At 43.7% G+C, this 19718-nt stretch overlaps 1 protein-coding gene across 1 annotated transcript; it reads left to right on the top strand.

Annotated features, from left to right (window-relative positions):
• Nucleotides 1–276: 276 nt before the first annotated feature.
• On the top strand, nucleotides 277–19339 carry LOC123280827 (Fc receptor-like protein 5). Its single transcript, XM_044758615.2, has 8 exons — nucleotides 277–313; nucleotides 1356–1661; nucleotides 1959–2243; nucleotides 3800–4084; nucleotides 6683–6961; nucleotides 9854–10132; nucleotides 15745–16023; nucleotides 19020–19339. The coding sequence occupies exons 1-8, from the start codon at nucleotides 277–279 to the stop codon at nucleotides 19337–19339; spliced, it is 2070 nt and encodes a 689-aa protein (XP_044614550.2).
• The last annotated feature ends 379 nt before the right edge of the window (nucleotides 19340–19718 follow it).

Here is a 19718-nt window from a genome sequence, read left to right as displayed (position 1 = left end):
ATCCCCTGAGCAATCACTGTCCCCTGGGAAGGTGAGTGCGCTTGCTGACACGCAGACATGAGTGATCAATAACCTTCTCAGGGGGTTTTCTTTGGGATTTTCTAAAGTCATATTCTCTAGTCTGTCCCTCACAAACCACAGTAATGGGGACTGCAGGCAACTCCAGCTCAGATTCTTTTTGTGTTTCCTCCTCAGCAACTGGACCTAAATCTGTGATTTCCCTCCATCCTCCATGGACCGCTGCCTCCCAAAGAGAGAAGGTGAAACTGATCTGCAATGGACCTCACTTCAGCCAACCAGGGAAAGCAACATGGTACCGTTGGTACCATAGGGGAGAAATATCAAGTGAAACCCTAAATAACACCCATGAGGTTCATGATTCTGGGGAGTACAGTTTCCAGACCTCAGGCTCACTCCTAAGTAACACTGCGAGCTTGCTCTTTCTGCAGGTGAGAAAAAAGTGAAAGAATTAAAAACTTTTGAAATCATATAGTTACCTAAAACTTACCCAATATTTACTGAATCAGAATCTATAGGAATAGGACTGAGGAATTTTTATTTTGTACAAGCTTCTCTAGCAAAAGGAAATTTGAGAACAATTTATTTGAATGGTTCCTGGATCTATGTATGGTTTTAAGAATAGATCATTTACATGAAATAATAAGCAGCATGAGGATTATTCATATTTAGAGATGATAGATAGATGGGTACAGGGAGAGAGAGTTGGAGAAAAGAAGAAACATTTCCTATTTTGTCCTAAAGCCAGCTGTTTTGAATTTGAAGGAGTATGTCTCTAGTTATAATGCTCTTTAATTTAGTGAACAAGGAAACAGTACAGTAGCAATGAATAAATAAAATGCTTATCCTCTTTGACCCGACAATTCCCCTCTTAAGAATTTACCTACTGAAACAATCATGGCTATACACCTATGAAACTGCAGGACCTTAAATGGTCAAGAAAAGAAAACTCATTAAATAAATTACATTGCTGCCATTGAAGGAAACTTTGTGACCATTGAAAACTGGGTTCAGTAGTGATATTGATGACAGAAAAGTGTTCAGGGCATAGTAAGGGAAAAGCAAGTTATCAAAGAGATGAATATTATTCCAATTTCATAAAAAGAAAAAAATACACACACTCTCACATATATGCACATGGAAAAGAGAACTGGAAAAGCCTATGCCAAAATCTGGGTGGTGAGATGATAGGAGATTTTTATTTACATTTCTGCTTTCCTAACTTTTTCAAGACATATGTGTTCAATGTAAAATCAGAAAGCAGAAATGACAATTATTTTAAGAATCCTTTCCCAGCCCTCTTTCTTATAAAATCTAATTGGAACAATAACAAAAAGAAGGGAGAAACAATGGGGTGAAAGAAATAACTGGTCTTGTGTTTCCTACAGCTACCCTCATTCTGCAGGCTCCACTTTATGTGTTTGAAGGAGACTCCGTGGTTCTGAGATGCCGAGAAACGGCAGGAGTAGCACTGACTAATGTGACCCTATACAAGAATGATAGATTGCTGGCATTCCTTAGTAACACCTCTGACTTTCAGATTCATCAAGCAGATCTGAAGGACAATGGAGCATATCACTGTACTGGATTTAAGAAAGGTTGTCGCTCTGTTATTTCAAACAGAGTCAATATCCAAGTCCAAGGTAAAGACTTCATTACTTGTGAAATGGGTTAGTCAGAAGGAGGATCTCTGAGGTTGTAGAGGGTGAATAGGAAGAAACAGGTGGACTGGAATACCATTGAACCTCCAGGCGCATTCCTTTAAGGAACAGAGAAAGCGCAACTGTGCTTTGGGCTGAAGGATGCTAGGAGTCAAAAGTGGCATCTCTTTCTGTGCCTGCTTTTGTATGCTCTGCATGCGGGTGCTGAGGATGAATTATGTTTTTCTCCAGAGCACTTCCAAACCTCATTGCATTGGGACTGTTGTAATCTTTCTGTAGAGCTGCTTCACCATCCTGTGCTGAGAGCCAACTCCTCCTGGCCCACTGAGGGGGAACCGGTGACCCTCACCTGTGAGATCCAGCTCCCTCCACAGAGGTCAGATGTCCGGCTCCAGTTCTGCTTCTTCAAAGATGGACAGATCCTGGGGCCAGGGTGGAGCAGCTCCCCAGAATTCCAGATCAACACCATATGGAGAGAAGACTCAGGGTCTTACTGGTGCAAGGCACAGACAGTGACTTCCCGTGTCTGGAAACAGAGCCGGACATCCCAGATATACACGCGGAGTGAGTGTCAGTGGGTTCTGAGATTTCCCAGGACTGGGGCTTCCCAGAGCCAGACAGGGTTGCACATCCTCTTGGGCCACTGGTCCATGTGGAAAGTGCTTCTCATATGTATGGGAAAGGGAGCTGTACATCAACTCTTGTGGACATCTTAGAAGAACTTAGAACCAAGAAAGTCTAAGAAAAGGTTATTTTTTTTCCTTCAATCCCATGAGATAGAACTGTTTCTTTGCCCTCTGAAAGATCTCTTCCTTGACACCATTTTTTTTCCTGCTAGGCCCATAGGCATAAGCTGTGGGCTATGGCAGAGCTCTCCGGCTGGGCGAGATGGACTCTGCTCAGCCAGATGGACAGATTCCTAGAATGTTAGATGCCTGGAGCAGAACACCTAAGAATAAGACAATCAAAGGACAGAAGTTTTGGGAATAAATGGTCCCAACTTAATGTCACCAGGGATGGTTTTGTACCAACTTTTGCTTTTCTCTAAGTCTCTGAAGTTGTATAGGTTTCAAGCACAGCTGACAACCAATGGTCAAATGCCTCCCCAGATTAAATTTGGCCTGTTTCATAGGAAATCTTTTTGAGCATTAGGAAGGGATACACAGTCTGGGGTGCATGCTTTGCTGAGTGAGAAGGGAGTGAAAGTGGTAGGACACTCTATAAATTCATTCCCAATCCTAGGCAAAAAAAAAAGGTTCTATAACTGTTTCTTCTAAACTTCCTAGATTTTATAATCTTCTCTTCTCCAATCACAGGTAGCAGGTGTTTCTTCCAACACCAGCTTAAAGAATGACAGTTCAGAGTTGGTGGAGAGCTTGTTCCCCAAGACTTGCAACACAGTAATTTCTAGCATAGAATCTCCCCCAGCAGAATTAATGGAACCCCAGCCTCTAGCTCTGTTCCCACTGTGTTCAGGTATCTTGATCTTCGTGACCCCAGGAAGACTCAAAAAGACACTGCTCTAGTCCAATATCAGTATGTATCCACCTAGAGAGTGGAGCATTTTCATCACAGATTTTCCCACCTAGGAGGACTGTCCTGGGTCCGCCTCCTCTGACCATTTAACTGACAAGCTAGAGGGGTTAAGAAGTACTTGCTTGAGGGTAAACTTATTGTATACGCCAATGATTGATGTCCAGCTAGCCACTGCAGTGACCACAGCTCCAGGGCAAGCATCTCAGATGCCAAATCTCCCTGTCCTCTTCACCACCCCCACCACTTCCCTCAAGCAATGCCTGGGTACTGGATGTAATCTCTGGAATGACTGGTCTGTGCTCTGCCAGGGAACAGGTGGGACATGAGGGAAAGTGGACAGGGTTGCCTCTTTCATTGAGCAGCATCCTCCACAAGATCATTAGGGAGTAGAGAGTCTCCCAAAGCATGGAGGGAACACAGTCTCTCCACGACTTCCTCCTTCTTCTCAAGGAAAAAGCCCAATTCCACCCCAGGCCAATACTTCACATTGGATCAGCAGATTTAGCCCTTCCGATCCTATGACTCTTTTCTAGCCATGAGTACCCCACTGCCAAGAGTCTTATACGTCATTTTTATTCATTTAGGAGTTGTTGCCAACGTCCAAATGCACACCCGCCCAGCCTTAGAGTTGGTGTTTGCAGGGCAGGAACTGGTCCTCATTTGCTCAGTAGATGGAGTCCCAGGGCCTGTCAGAATTTTATGGTACAAAACATCAAAGAAGCAGCCTATGAAAGCAAAGATTCAGAATTCCCTGAATGAAGAATTCAAGATCTCCATGGTGAAAAAGAGAGATGCTGGAAAGTATTACTGTGAAGCCAACAATAGTCACCTCTCCTTTCGCAGCAAGCCAGTGACCATCAACGTGAAAGGTGCGTCTGCTAGATATTATCTGAGGAATGGGTTATCAAACTTAGTGAAGACTACAAGGTAGTTGGGAGGGAATGGATATCGACAGTTAGCAATGATTTAATACTCTGAATAGCCCTTTATTTTTACAAATTCCTTCTTAGTGTAAATGAAATGTCTCCTGGGAATAAAGGCAGAACAAATACAATATTGAAACCAGGTCTCATCTGGCTCTGTGTCTCTCGTTAAGCCTCATTGATTTAAGGATGTGCAGGAACCCTCCCTGACCAGCTTGTTGTCTCTTGCAGCCCCAGTAACACATCCTTTCTTCACCATCAGGGTCCCTAGGGTACAGGATGTTGTGAAGAAAGTGGTCGAGTTTCACTGGGAAATCAAGGGAGCCTCTCTCCCATCCTGTATCAGTTTTATCATGAGGCTGAAATCCTGAGGACCCCAGACCTCTATAGAGGAGGAGCGTCCCTCAATCTCCGTGCCCACAGAACATTCTGGGAATGACTCCTGTGCCCAGATGATGGCCTGGAGACCCAGCCAGCAAGGAGAGGCCACTTTCCATAAAAAATGAGTTAACTGACCGCAAGAAGTCACAGCCAGGGTCAGGCTACATGTTCTCCACAGTCTAGAGACTCCAACTTCTGAAAGTCATAGGCTGTGGCTCACATGGGATCAGAGCAAGCTTGTTACCTCCACTTGGCAGTTCTGAGCTCTTCCCTGTGACCACATTCTCAGGAACTCAGGAATTCCTTAGAGTGAATCAACATGAAAACATACAGTCTGACCCAAACTCCGCTAACATCGTTATGAGAACTTTTTAGAGTCCAAACCCTGTCAGATCAGCAATCTCTGGCCAAAGAGAAATTACAGAGTTCAGCATCACCTGACTTAGATAATACTCAGTCCTTGAGTCTTCTGTCAGTCAACAAAAGTCCAGCCACTCCTGGTTTCACTCCTCCTCTTACTGCTACCCAACAAATCTCTACTCTTACCTGCTTATTGTCTCTTACCCAAGTCATCTGCATTAGTCTGTTCAGGCTGCCATAACAAAATACTGGGTGGCTTAAGCAACAGAAATGTATTTTCTCACAGTTATGGAGACTAGAAGTCCAAGATCAAAGTGCCTGTAGGATTGGTGTTTAATGAGGGCTTTCTTTCTGGCTTGCAGTTGGCTACCTTCTCAGTGTGTCCTCACATGGCTTTTCTTCTACGTGGGCTGAGAGAGAGAGAGAGGTCTCTGGTGTCTCTTCCTCTTCTTATAAGGACGTCAGTCTTATAGGATTAGGGCCTCATCTTTATAATCACATTTAACCTTAATTATCTCCTTAAAGGCCCTATCTCCAAATACAGTCACAGTGGGGGGTTACTGAGGGTTAGAGCTTCAACATATACATTTTGGAGGGAAACAGTTCAGTTCATAACACCATCCTAATGTCCTCTTTGGCTCCCAGATCTTGGAACAAGTGTCTATCTCTTGTGGGCCTCATTATCCAACCAGCCTAGATACTGTCACACCCCGTAAAGTGCCTGCAGTATCCCTCTCTCTCTCCTGGTCCCCAACATCTGTAGAACTCTGTTTCTCTCTCTTTTTTGTCCTCTGAATCCCCAGATACTTAAGTACTCAATCAATCTGAGTAGCTCACAAATCATTTCTATCTACCAGAGTTATGGAAGCATCCATCCACATGTTGTCTCAATGAAGTTAATTTTTGACAATAACCAATGTACACAACCATGTATGTTACAGAGACAGGTAGCAACATCATAGTAGCAACATCATAGTTACTCCAAAGATGTAACTGTGCGGGTAGGGAGAACCCCAGACTTCATCGCCTCCTATACGAGTATCTGATGCCATCCTGCCCTCAAAGCTGCAAAGGTTGTTGTGGTGGTGAGAGGAAAACAGCTTCTGTGGAGCCCTGTGCCATCCCCTCCACTCATGGCAAACTCGATGTGCTCTTTTAAGGAGATAATGTGACTCAGCACTGGACCAAGGGTCAGGAGACGGAGCCAGGTCCTGTGTGGCTCTGGAAACAGCCTGCTGAGTGGCGACAGGCAGCTGTCCTAACCTCTTCCTGACACCATATACTCACCTGTAAATAGAGAGGGTCATATTGGATGCAGGGAAACTGTAGGAACAGAGGAGAGGGTCCTGGAAGAGTGTATGAGTTTGTATTTGCCAATGAACATGCAGAGACCTGAGGCCAACCCCAGTGAAGGGAGAACAGTAACTGACAAGAAAGTCAGAATGGCTTGGCAGGTAGGGAGCAGCTCTTCCACGGTCATACAGCAGAGGGAAGGAACAAGGTAAGGGTGTGGGTCTGATGGCAGTAAGATAAAGGACTTTTTCCCTGAGAGTGGCGTTCCCTCTGAAAAATGGGAGTGAGGTTACCTACAAGGGGAGACAGGAGAGGACAAAGGGGTCCAGAGGTCTGATGGGAAAGGAAAAGACCAGGGTGAGGACAGGAGAGACCTGCTGAGAAAAGCCTGGGAGGCCGCTGGGCCGCCCTGAGGCCAGAGCAGATGAGATGGGGCATTTCACTGGCCACTGGTTGGAATCGACAGTAAGGGGCAAAAGCAACTGTTGAGTAATTTTTTCTCTCCCTCAGTTCCCGTGGCTCCTCCTGGCCTCACCCTCAGCCCTCCTGGGGACCGGGCTCCTGAAGGAGATGTGGTGACACTTCAGTGTAAAGCCCAGAGAGGTTCTCTTCCAATCCAGTACCAGTTTTTTCGTGAAGATGTATTTCTCAAGGAGATAGAAGTCACTTCATTGAGAACAAGTTCCTTCAGCTTCTCTCTGACTGCAGAGCATTCTGGGAACTACTACTGCACCGCTGACAATGGCCTGGGGGCCCAGCGCAGCAGAGCAGTGCACCTCTCCATCATCAGTAAGCCCTAGATTCTGCCAATCACCCAGCCCTGGCCTCTCTCACCAACCCCTCCACAAATGCATTCCCACCTTCCAGTTTCCTCTGCTTCTTTCTCAGGCTAACCCCATGTCCTTCGAGACTCCCTGGCTCACTGAAACAGCTGTTGGCTGCTTTCGAGCCTCGTTCCTTGAGCAGCCAGGTACCATTACACCCCTGGCTGTCTGCACAGCACTTTCTCTCTCCTGGCCCCCAAACTTTGAGGAGCCAAATGCTTTTCTCTTTCTCTCCACTTGTCTGTGAATCCTTAGATGCCTGATTTTTTATTTAGTAAGTTGTTCTCAGTAGCTATAAAATCAGTTCCAGGGGCACAGAGGTGTCTCTTGTCCCTTTAATATCAGATATTGATCATGAACAGTGTACAAAACCATGTAAGATACAAAGACAGGTAGCATGATCATAGTTACTCAAAAGGTGTCCCTCTCGCTTAAGCACTTTCGGAGTTGCTTAGGCAATAGCGGGAGGGAGAAACAGACAGGGGAGCAGTTGGAAGAAGGGCAAGAGAGAGCCCCTAGTGAGCAGAGATGACTTCTCCTCTGCTCACTAAGCTTGATGCCTCCAAGGCCGTGAAGGGAATTGTCAACCAGTTATGGAGTTAAATGGTTTCTGTTGAGCCTTGAATCTCAGTTTCGTGCATCTATGTACAGCCAAATTCCAAGCCCAATTTTAGGGGACAGTGTGATTTAGGCTTGTGTTAGTGGCAGAGAGTCCAGTCCTAGTTGGTCCTGGAAGCAGCTTCAGTTTCCTCTTATGTAAAAAAACAAAATGAGGTTGGAGACAAGCTAAAATCTAGCCTATCCCATGATAGATGTGCAAAAGATTACAAAGGCAAGGATCAGAAAACCCTTGAGGGAGATATCCAAGGAAAGAGACAGATTGGCTGTGCTCCTGAATCCAGAGGCCCAAGGAAATTGGAGGCAGCGACGTTATTATCAAATGCTCTCAGAGATGTATAAAGTTCTATACAATGACACATTTATTCACCAAATAAATGATTGTTTTATATATATATATATATATATATATATATATATATACATATATATATATATATATATACTGTATGCCAGACTGTACTGCTGTCCAAGGATGCATCAGACTAGACCAACATGGCCCTGTGCACACAGTGCTTAGAGTCTAAGAGCAGATGTGCATGAGCAAGAGGGCAAACACCAATCCAAGGGATAGAAGTGCCAGGAGGCTGTGGGGCAAATGGGAGAGCACCTCAACCTGAGTTGGGAGCTGAGAGGACATTTCTTAGAAGAGTTCATGTGTGAGTTGAGACCTGAAGCTGAGTAGGAAGATTCCAGGAGAAGAAAGGAGAGGTTGAGGGAGGAAGAAAGAGGCTGTGTTCCAGGCTGAGTCACGTGCTAAAGAACTGTGGTGAGGGAAGGAAGAAATGTTCAAGGAACTGGAAGGAGATCTTTCCTCATTGACCGCAACATAGAGGGAAATGGTTGGAAGGGGTGGGATGAGGTGGGGGAGGAGGGCAGGCCCAGGTTATTAGGACTTAGAAGCAGTGGTAAGGGCTTGGGCTTTATTCTTAAGGGTAATCTGAGGCCCGAGAATGGTTTTAATACTGGGGAACATCACTCCAGTCGCAGGGTGAAGAATGGATGGTAGAAGGGCCAGTCTGGGGAACAGCCAGGAGTAGAGGAGATGGACTATGAGGAGAGTGCACAGTCAGACAGGACCCCAGGCCAGCCTCTGCTGAGAAGGAGGGACACTGAGAGGGACTGTGGCTGAGAGGAGAGACACTATGGAAGTGTGTACCACAGAAACCAAAGGACAGAGTGTTTTCAGCAAAAGATAGTGGGTCAATTCAGATAAGGCAGAGCTGATAGATGAGGAAAGCTAAAGTCACCTCCCCTGAACTTAGTCACAAAACACTGAATACAAAAGCAGAAGAACACAAACGAGAACTGGAATACTGGGGTTTGACTGCTGGCTCACCACTTACTAACTGTGCAATTTAACCCCTTTGGGCCTCAGTTTCCTCATCTGTAAAATAGAAACAATAAAAGTACCTGCCTCATGGGATTGTTTTGATAGTTAAATTAGCGTCTGCATACATGTATTTACAAATTATATATGACAAATACACGTACACCAGACACATATTTTAAAGCACTACATTGTCATTATAAGTATCTCTTATCATTATGAGCATCATCATTATAATCGTAAACATGAGCTATCAACTTTAGTAGAGTGGTGAGGATAAAAACCAGGTTGTAATGGACAACAAATAAATGTGAGGTACAGAAATAGAGACAATAAATGTAGGCCACTTTTTCCAGAAATCTGTCCACAGAAAAAAAGGAGAAAGGGGCCATGGGGAAAATTAAGTGCAGTTAGGGTTGTTTTGTTTGTTTTATTTTCTAGTGTAGACAGGGTTAAATGCATCTAAATGGTGTTTGCAAGAAGCCAACAGAATCAGAGAATTTACATCCAGGACACAGGCAGGGGGGCTCAAGGTCAAGCAAAAGAAGGATCCTCCTTCGGTAGTGGGGAGGGACAGCACTTCCATGGTCACTGGGCAGAGAGGAGGAGCGAGGGGCTGATGTAGGCAAGGGTGTGGGTCTGATGGCAGCAAGATAAAGGACTTCTTCCTCTGGTAAACAGGAGTGAGGTCACCTACCAAGGGGAGACAGGAGAGGGGAAGGGGTCAGAGGTCTGAGGGGAAAGGAAAAGACCAGTGTGAGGACAGGAAAGAGCTGCTGCGAACAGCCGGGGAGGCCACTGGGCCACCCTGAGGGCCAGTGGAGATGAGACTGGCATTTCACTGACCACTGGTTGAAATCTACAGTAAGGGGCAAAAGCAACTCCTGACTAATTTTTTCTCTCTCTTAGCTCCAGTGTCTTCTCCTGTCCTCACCCTCAGCCCTCCTGGGCCCTGGGCTGTTGAGGAAGATTTGATGACACTTCACTGTGTAGCCCAGAAAGCCTCTCCCCCCATCCAGTACCAGTTTTATCATGGGGACTTCACCCTGGGGAGCAGTTCAATTCCATCTGGAGTAGGAGCATGCTTCAGCTTCTCTCTGACCTCAGAGCATTCTGGAAACTACCACTGTACAGCTGACAATGGCTTTGGTGCCAAACATAGTGAGGCCGTTAGCCTCTCTGTCACAGGTAAGCCCTGGATTCCTGCCAGTCACTTATCCCTGACCCCTCTGGCACCAACTCCTTCAGAAGTCTCCATGTACCTTCCAGTTTCCTACCCCAACGAACCTGATGTCCCACTTTGCTCCTATCTCATAGAGCCAACTATCTGTGGGCCTCAGTCCTCATCCAGCCCTGGCTCAACCAGACCGCTAAGATAGCTCAGCACATTCCCCAGCTTTTACCAAATGAATGTATTTTCTCAAGTTATCTTCTCATGACCTGTAAGTTCAGTTCCTAAGCCAATTTCTCTTAACTCGATGCACAGAAGCATCTTGCACTTCCCTACTAACGCTTAAATATTGACTTAGCTGCAAGCACAGTCATGTGGACAAAGCATGGGCAAGATCTTACTTTCTCCAAAGAGTTCCCAAGCAGTTCCAGCTCTCAGAGTAGATTTGGAGAGGGCTGAAGGTGAAGGGAAGGGAGGAAATGGCTTCCTGGGAACCAACTCCTTGGTTTTCTGGGGTTTCTATGCTCCTTTGTCTTAATCCATTAAACTAAGTGCCATTTTATTGTGCTGTGTTTTGTTTGCTTTTTTTTCTTTGTGAGGAAGATTGGCCCTGAGCTAACACCTGTTGCCAATCTTCCTCTCTTTGCTTGAGGAAGATTGTTGCCGAGCTAACATCCGTGCCAATCTTCCTCCATTTTGTATGTGGGACACCGCCACAGCATGGCTTGATGAGCTGTGTGTAGGTCTGCACCCAGGATCCAGACCTGCAAACCCGGGATCTCTGAAGCAGAGCGTGCAAACTTAACCACTATGCCACCAGGCCAGCCACTATTGTCTTACATTTTAAAAATTTTGTTGCAGTATGACATACATTCAGAAGAGTGTATATACCTCATAGGTCTATAGCTCATGGTTACCCATGGAACCATCAAAAAAATGTCATTTTAAAAGCAACATTGCTTCTGTTTACACCTGGATCTTTGTTTAGTAGAGTGAAAGTTTAGCTTTCTTTTCAGAGAAGCAGAAGTATGATAGAAAAATCCTGAGTCTGGTTCCTCAGAACATTTTACATCACAAGAAAACAGAGACCCCAGGTGTCCCCAGTGAGTGAGGGTTTGTTGTATGAATATTCAGGTAGTAAGAAAAACAAGAACGATGACATACCAAGATTAATTGAAGGAGAATGAAGAGATCTCTCAGAATATAATTTATTTCTCAAAAACGGATTGTATTGATCCCTGATGAGCCTAGAAGCTTCCATTACTCTCTACTCATATGCCCATAAACAATTTTATTTCTCTGTCCTTTTGCCCCATTGCCCATGCGGCTTCTAAAAGTGCGCTCCACTCTCGTTCCCTCTATCTCATGACTTCTCTTTACTCTGGGCTTCTGCTGACCCCAGCATTGACTGCCTTGGGCTTATGGTAATGACTACTTGCTCTGTTTCAGCTTCTGCTCCAACTGCCAATGCTATACGGCTCACTGCCAACCAGTGGTCCTAACTAGTCTAACTAGTAGGGCAGCCTAGCCTCTAAGCCACCTCCTAGGCCACTGGTAAGTCAATACATGGGTTGTTCTTAAACAAACTGCCTGCCGCTAGTTCAGTAAATTATGGACAAGATAGCAGAGTCACTTGGGACAACATGACACATAATGAATTATGTTTAAGAAAATACTACTTTTGGGGTAAGAAATAAAAGTACCAGGCACAGCAGAGACTCTGAGGTCTCCTGGAGAAAACCAGTGTATGTGAAAAACACATTGCCTGGGTTGTCTGGTATAAGTATGGGTCGGAAAACTTGAAATCTAGCTCTGGCTATGAAAATAGCTAGTTCATAATTTGGGCAAAACATTTAAACTTTATTTCTCTTACTGTTTCCACAAATATTGAAAGTTAGATAAGATAATAATTAGCATCCCTCTAGCCTCAGAATTCTGGGATTTGACCTGGAACAGGAACCCAAAGACCAGGAATCCACAAAGCTCTGGAAGAAATGAGGCAAGAAAGAGGCTGAGAAGCATTTGCCAAAGTCCCATATGAGAAGACCAGGGACACTGTGGCTGCCACAGAGCTGGGCTCACTTACCTGGCAAAGCAAGAGAGAGCATCCCCCTGACAGTCTCATCCTTGCTCACAGGGAGCGTTAGGGGAGGTACTTATAGGGTTTCAGAAGAAGAAATTAGTGAGAGTGTGATTGTAACCGAAAGTGTGGTCTGGTCAGAATTTGTCAACTAGTCGAGTTGCAGGAACAGTCTGTGGTCTTGGGAACACAGGATTCCATTTGGAATTCCTATTACTATGGTCTTGTCTTGGAACATATGTATCTGAAGGATCACTTGCTCCTCGATAGCTCCTGTTTCAGATCATGGAAATCAAGAATGACCAAAGGAAGCCTTCCCCATATAAATTGTTGGGTAAAGAGATTATTTAAGAAAATCAAATGTTCTGAGACCCAGACTCCAAAGCCAGAACCCAATCTATGTAGGATAGCCCCCAGCCCTAAGGCATCCTCTATCCCATTATCATGTTTTATTTTCTTCTCGAATTTAGCAATATCTAAAACCTCTTTATTTCCTGTTTCTTGTCTGTCTGCCTCAATACCAGAATATAAGCTTCATGAGGATGGAACCTCATCAGCTTTGCTCCCCTCTACATCCCTGTGCCTGCTTGGTGTCTGGCACAGAGGAAGTCCTCAGTCAGCATTTGTAATTCAATGAACAAAAGGTCTTTGAGGTGAGATGAGGAAGAGAAGAGCAGGGAAAGAACACTGATCTTTGCATCTGCTTGTATCAACTGGACAAATAAATGAGCTCTAAATTAGCAAACAAGTTGTCTGTGAGCTGAAAAGCTTCACTGTGAGCCAGGCAGGCTTTCTGGCAGAATAATCTACTTTATTTGAGGGAATGTACCCCAAAGAAAAGACACAGAGATTTCATGGGAATGTGTTCTGATTCAATATACCCATTTTGACTCTATCAACAGCCCTTGGTCACTGAAATATATATACACACACACACACACACAACACTCTCAAGCAAACTCAAGACTCTGAATATAACTTTATTTATTGAAGGATAATCAAAACAAGTCCAATATGAGAATCTTTGCATTGATGCATTTAAAATTATAAAAGGGAAGAAAAGATACATAGTAAGCAGTATTTTTAAGAAGAATTGCTAAAGGAAATAGAAAAAAAAATCTTCTGGATATTCTCAACACAATTAAAGAAAATATGGACTCCAGGGAAAAAAAGTACAAACAGGAATTTTAAAAGATTAAAGAAGATGTGATAAGATAACAGAAGAGACTAAAAAATCACCTAGTGAAGCTCAGGAGGAAAACCAAAGAAAATTATAAAGTTATTTTAGAATTGAAACCCAAAGTTGAGGCAGTAAGAATATATTGTATTCTTCTGAAAACTGTTAATTGAATGGAGAATTAGTTTGAGAAAACAGTACAGAACACAGAGTAGAAAGATGCAGAAATAAAGACAAAAAGGAAAAAATTTAAATATGGAAATCAGACAATGGAGACCCCTTACATCAATAATTGAGTCTCTAAGTTAGAAAACCAAACTGAAGACAAAAGCAAAGCCCAAAGATGTAACAGAAATTTTTCCTCAGGGTAGAAAACTTTAATATGTAGATGAAAAGACATATCCTAATGAGGTTATTGGATTTCAAGGTTAAAAATGTATGTGTGTGTGTATGTGTGTGTGTGTGATCATGGCAAAAGAAAAAAGCAGCCATCATCTCAGAAAGAAAAAATATTGTTGGTCTTAGACTTTCCACAGAAGTCAGTGCTAGAAGAGAGAGGGGTGGTGTCCAGACTTGCACTTTCAGGGGAGGAATGAGAACTGGGAGTTTTACGTCAAAGCAAAAAGGCGTTCTCAAACACGCAGGGACTCAGGGAACTTGGGACCCATTAACCCTTCCTGAGAAAATTACTTGATGACAAAATCCAGGCAGCCGAGCTATGAATCAGTTTAAAAGACTCAAAATGAGGAAACTGTGGTATGAAATGTGAGTACTGAATCTGTTTAAATCAGGAGTTCTCAGCCCTGGCTGCATATTAGAATCACCTAGGAACTTTGGGAAAAAAACTTATACTAAGCCCTCTCCAGACAAATTAAATTCAGAGTCTCTCAGATGGGGCCTTAGAATCCATATTTTTTAACACATCCTCAGATGAGAGTATTGTTCAAATGGGTTTGAAAACCACTGATGCAAATATAAAAAGAAAGGTTAATCAAGTGTGAGAATTATAGTTACAGGAGAGGAATCAAGTATTACTAATGCTGAAAGTGTAAAAAATATACACAAAAAAAGTCAGTTGGTCAGAGAGAGAAGAAATAAAAGAACAATAATTTTCTCATAATTATTATTTCGTAGAGGAGAACAAAAAAGAATTAATGTGATAATTTGGAAAAATTTATGACAGATTTCGAAATTTCTATTTTGAAAATAATTTGAAAACTTTGCAGATAGTAACTCATCAAAAATAGATTATAGTTCATAGGGGCCGGCCCCGTGGCCAAGTGGTTAAGTTCGCGCGCTCCGCTGCAGTGACCCAGGGTTTCACCGGTTCGAATCCTGGGCGCGGACATGGCACCGCTCAACAGGCTAAGCTGAGGGGCATCCCACATGCCACAACTAGAAGGACCCACAACTAAAAGTACACAGCTATGTACCGGGGGCTTTGGCTAAAAAAAAGAAAAATAAAATCTTAAAAAAAAAAGATTATAGTTCACTAGTCATCCATGAAAAGTCAAATAATAGACTGTTGGGCTGCTAGAGTGACCTGCTCAGATGGACAGAATGAGTGAATTGTTCAGATAGAATAACTGTAGAGTTTAAGACTAGGAAAAGAGAATAAGTAATGAAAATAAACTTTTACTTTTATAAGACTATAACTGATCGCTGAGTTGGGACACTGAAACTCTTGTAAACCAATAGTGCAGTGTAAATTGGTACAAAGTTTTTGAAGAACAATTTAGCATTAAATATCATTATTTGAAATGCCTCTATCCCTCATCCCCAAAATTTTACCTATAAGAATTATTTCTTTTAAAAGCATGCACAATGTAAAATGATATATATACACAATGGTTCCATGTGGCATTATCTGAAAATAGAAAATAGCTAACCTAAATATCCGTTAAAGGGGAATTGCTCAAATACATTACAGTAAATCCATACAAGGGAATGCTTTGTGATTGTTAAAAATAATCAAGGAATGTTTACCCCAAATTATCAAATTCTAAATTTAAGAAAGATGCATTTTATTTTGTGTAAATTATGTCCTAGTAAAGCTGATTTTTCAAAGTGAATGAGATAGATCTTTAAGTAATAACACAGAAAGACGCCCAGGATATGTTGCAAAGAGGAAAACTCAGGTTGTAAACCAGTATGCATATTGTGAAACCATGCACTTGTGTGTGTGTGTGTGTGTGTGTGTGTGTGTGCGTGCTTTAATGTTCATATTTGTGTGTTGATATGAGTGAGTGTTCTTAAACAGAGAACAGATCTAGAATGTGTCACTAAATACTCAACAGAATTAATCTCTGGAAAATAAAAATAAAAGAAATAGGAAAAAATACTGGTGTCAATTACCTCATTTTTGCTCTCAGTTCCAGTGTCTCGCCCTGTCCTCACCCTCAGGGCTCCCGGGGCCCAGACTGTGGTGGGCGACGTGGTGGAGCTTCACTGTGAGGCCCAGAGAGGTTCTCCCCCAATCCAGTGCTGGTTTTATCGCAATGATGTCACCTTGGAGAGCAACTCAAGCCTCTCTGGAGGAGGATCTTCCTTCAATCTCTCTCTGACTGAAGAACATTCTGGGAACTACTCCTGTGAGGCCAACAATGGTCTGGGTGTCCGGCGCAGTGATGCAGTGTCACTCAGAGTCACAGGTAAGTTGACCCTACAAACTATAGTACAACCGGGGAAAGACCATCTCCCCCTTTCCCCAATAGCCAAGATTGGAGGTCCCACAGGGCCATTTGCTGTGTGACATCATAGTAGGCCTCCATTCGAGAGTTCTGGATTCTACATTTCCAGGAACTTGCACCTTCCCTTTGCTTGCTATGCCTTTCCTGGTAGCAAGAGTGCAGCCATCGTGACCAAACTCACCTAACGTAGGAGTAAACGCTTTCAAAACAGAAATCACGTCCTGGTCAACTCACAATCAGCAGGGAAGGAAATTAAGAAGTTCAGCATGTCTGACCTCAGAAGAAATTTAGTTGGGGCTTCCACGGTCTGTCAATCAATCCAAAGGCCAACTCATTCTCTCAGTGGCTCATGAGTTTCTCTCTAGCTTCTCCTGCCCCTGTCCCACAGCAGCTCAGCACCCGACCCAGAACCCTTGCTAAAAGACTTCCCAACATCATTCTCCTGACTTCTTATATGTCCCTAATACACTCAGCTAGAGCACTCTCTCCCACCTGGCCCTGTCATAGGCTGACCTCCAGGTCACGTCCTCGCATGTCCAAGCTCATAGTCTAGGAGGTCTATACCCTACATTCTGCCATCATTCCATGACTCTAATGTCCACATGGATGATCCACTCAACACCATGGCTTGTCATTCTCTCCACATCAACCACCCACTCCCACATTCACACAGCACTCCAATTGTCTGACCACAACCTCCTATCCTTCTACTCGCTTCTTCAACTCTTCCAATCACTATTCTTCTCCTATATCCCCAGAACCCTCAGTTCATTAACACCTCTACTCCCTCTGAGGCAATGACACCCTCCACTCTCACCACCATATTGGGTGTTTGTCTCTGTATCCATCCAGTGACTCATCCCTCCTCTTCCTAAGGTATAGAAGAGAGGACTCTGTTGCCTATGAAAAATCAAAATCTCCACCTGATCTCTAGATTAGATCCTTCTTGCATTCTCAGACACTTTGCACAACCAATTATCCCTTTCAATCTTATGTTCCCCAGTATAGGATCTTTCACGTTGACATTTAATATGCTATGTCTCTCCCACGGCTAAGAAAAACCCAAACTCGATCCTACTTATGCCTCCAGCCACTGCTCTATCATGGCTAAATTTCTAAACAGGGTGAGCCACACAGATTGTTTCCTTTTCCTTGTTACCCCCTGCATTCTAATTCATTGGTTTCTTCTGACCTATCTACCAAAATGGTTCTCACAAGGGTCACCAATGACCTCCAGAACTTAAAATCCAATGGCCGTTTTCCAAACCTCATCTTACTTGAACTCTCAGAAATAGCCCACATTGTCCATATTTTCTTGTCTCTTGACTTTCCTTTCCATTTCTTCAATAACTCCACCCTCTCCTAGCTCTCGTCTCTCTGCCCTCCTTATCAGTCTCCTTTACTGGCTCCTCCTTTTATAGACAAACTAAGTGTAGGTCTTTTCCCAAGCTTTGTCTTGCATGCACCCTCTTCTCTTATCTGTATTCTTTCTCTGGATGATCCTGAGGATGTCATCTATAAATGAGTCCTACGCTTCTATGTCCAAAGGAGACCTCCCACCTGACCACCTGCACACACCATGTCTCCACTCAAATAGCCTACAAGCTCATGAACCTGGATATCTCCAAAACTGAGCTCGTCTTGTTCCCCCCAGACCTGTTCCTCTCCACATGTCCCTACCTCTGTCAAGATACAGCCAGATAACAGCCAGATAGCTTTTACCCAGATATACAAAGCAAAGCCCAGCAGTCTTCCTTGGCATTTCTCTCCCTTGCTCTTCATAGCCAGTTAATCATTAAGTTCTGTGGATTTTACTTCCTAAATATTTCTTGGATCTTTGCCTTCCATCTCCACTACCACTCTCCTAGTCAAGCCTACCATCACTCAAATTATACTGCAATGCTACTTCTCCACTGCACTTCTAACTACCTCTCCACTCCACTTCTGTCCCACTGCAATCCATTTTGCAAACTGATGTCTGAATGATCTCTTAAAAAGACAGATTTGATCATTTCATGCCCCTGTAGAGAGACACTTATAGACTTCCTATTCTTCTGTGAAGAAAGATCAAAACCCTTATCGTGGCTCCTGAAGCCTTGTCTCGCTCTCCAGCCTTCTATTTCACAGCAGTCTTCAGACACTTCTCTTAGCGTTGTTGTCACCTTGTTTGAATAACTCAAAAGTTCCAACCTTCTTCCAAACTCAGGGCCTTTGCACATACTGTTTGCCTTCCTGGTGCATTCTTCGTATCCCTCTTCACCTAGTTAGTTTCAAATGTCACTTAATGAGGAAGTGTTCCCTGACTAACCGTTAACACATTTGACCCCTGAATTATACATTTCATAGCACCCTATTTTTTATTTTGTATCAATTATCAATGTTTTACATCTACATTTTTTAATTTCATTGCTGTCTATCATCTCCTCTAGATGCTAGGCTTCATGAGAGCAGGGACTGTGTCTTTCCCACTATTGATTCCCCAGAAAATAGTGCCAGTATTAATTGCTCAATTATTTTTATGAATGAATGAATATAACAATGAGCAAATGAAGTAATCAATATTCATTCTCTTGTGGGCCTCCTTTCTGATGCTGCCCAGGCTCAGTTACATCCTTGGCTTTGTCAGCAACAGGTCTCTCCAGTTCCTTATTTTCCACGAGCTGATCTCCTTTTTCCCAGTTGTCTCTTGACTTCTCAGACCCCAGGGTTCAATTTCATCTTTCTCTTCAGATCCCCCAAACACACTTGAGATTGTGTATCCGGGCACTGCAGACTCTACAGAGCACTACACAAGTGTTGCTGTTTCTTCCAGTCTGACGAAATTATAGCTGAGTTCTGAGTGATGTCACAAGGTCATTAAAAACTGAGAAAAGCATTTCCCTGTTTGAAATGTCTTTCCTACGGAAGAGTTTAGTTAAACAGTAGGAAGTAATAATTAACTATTTTTTCTCCCTCAGTTCCACTGTCTCGCCCTGTCCACACCCTCAGGGCTCCCAGGGCTCAGACTGTGGTGTGGGACATGGTGGAGCTTCCCTGTGAGGCCCATAGAGGCTCTCCCCCAATCTGGTACCAGTTTTATCATGAGGATGTCACCCTGGGGAGCAGCTCGGCCCCCTCTGGAGGAGGAGCATTCTTCAACCTCTCCCTGAGTGCAGAACATTCTGGAAACTACTCCTGCGAGGCCAACAATGACCTGGGGCCCCAGCGCAGTGAGGTGGTGACACTCAATGTCTTAGGTGAGTTGGTCCTGCCCACCAGCAGCACAAACAGGGACTGACTGCCTTCTCTCCCAAGCAGCTGAAATGCGGCTCCAGCTCTCCCACCTGCTGCTATGAAGTACCCCAGCAGACTTCCTGCCCACGGAAAATCTGTTTGGAAGTCTAGGACCTTTCCTGTGGTTTCAGAAACCCAGACCTCCCCAGAAGCACAGTTCAAGCAGTCCTCCTGAATGTCTTGAAAACTCCTCACTAAAAATGCAAAGAAGACTTTCCTAGAACACACACTGCATTCCTATCTGCAGTTATGATACAAAAGGGAAACTAAAGAATTCTGCGTACGGCTGTCCCTGTTCCAAAAAATGTTTGGCCATTCCTTGTCCTGGTTTTTCTCTCATTGACTCCCCACAAGTCTCTACTCTTGAGTTTCTTTCATTACCA

This window comes from Equus asinus, chromosome 25 (assembly GCF_041296235.1).
Source record: "Equus asinus isolate D_3611 breed Donkey chromosome 25, EquAss-T2T_v2, whole genome shotgun sequence".
Taxonomy (NCBI): Eukaryota; Metazoa; Chordata; class Mammalia; order Perissodactyla; family Equidae; genus Equus; species Equus asinus.
Note: the sequence above shows the minus strand (reverse complement) of the source record. Positions and strands in the feature narration are given on the sequence as shown.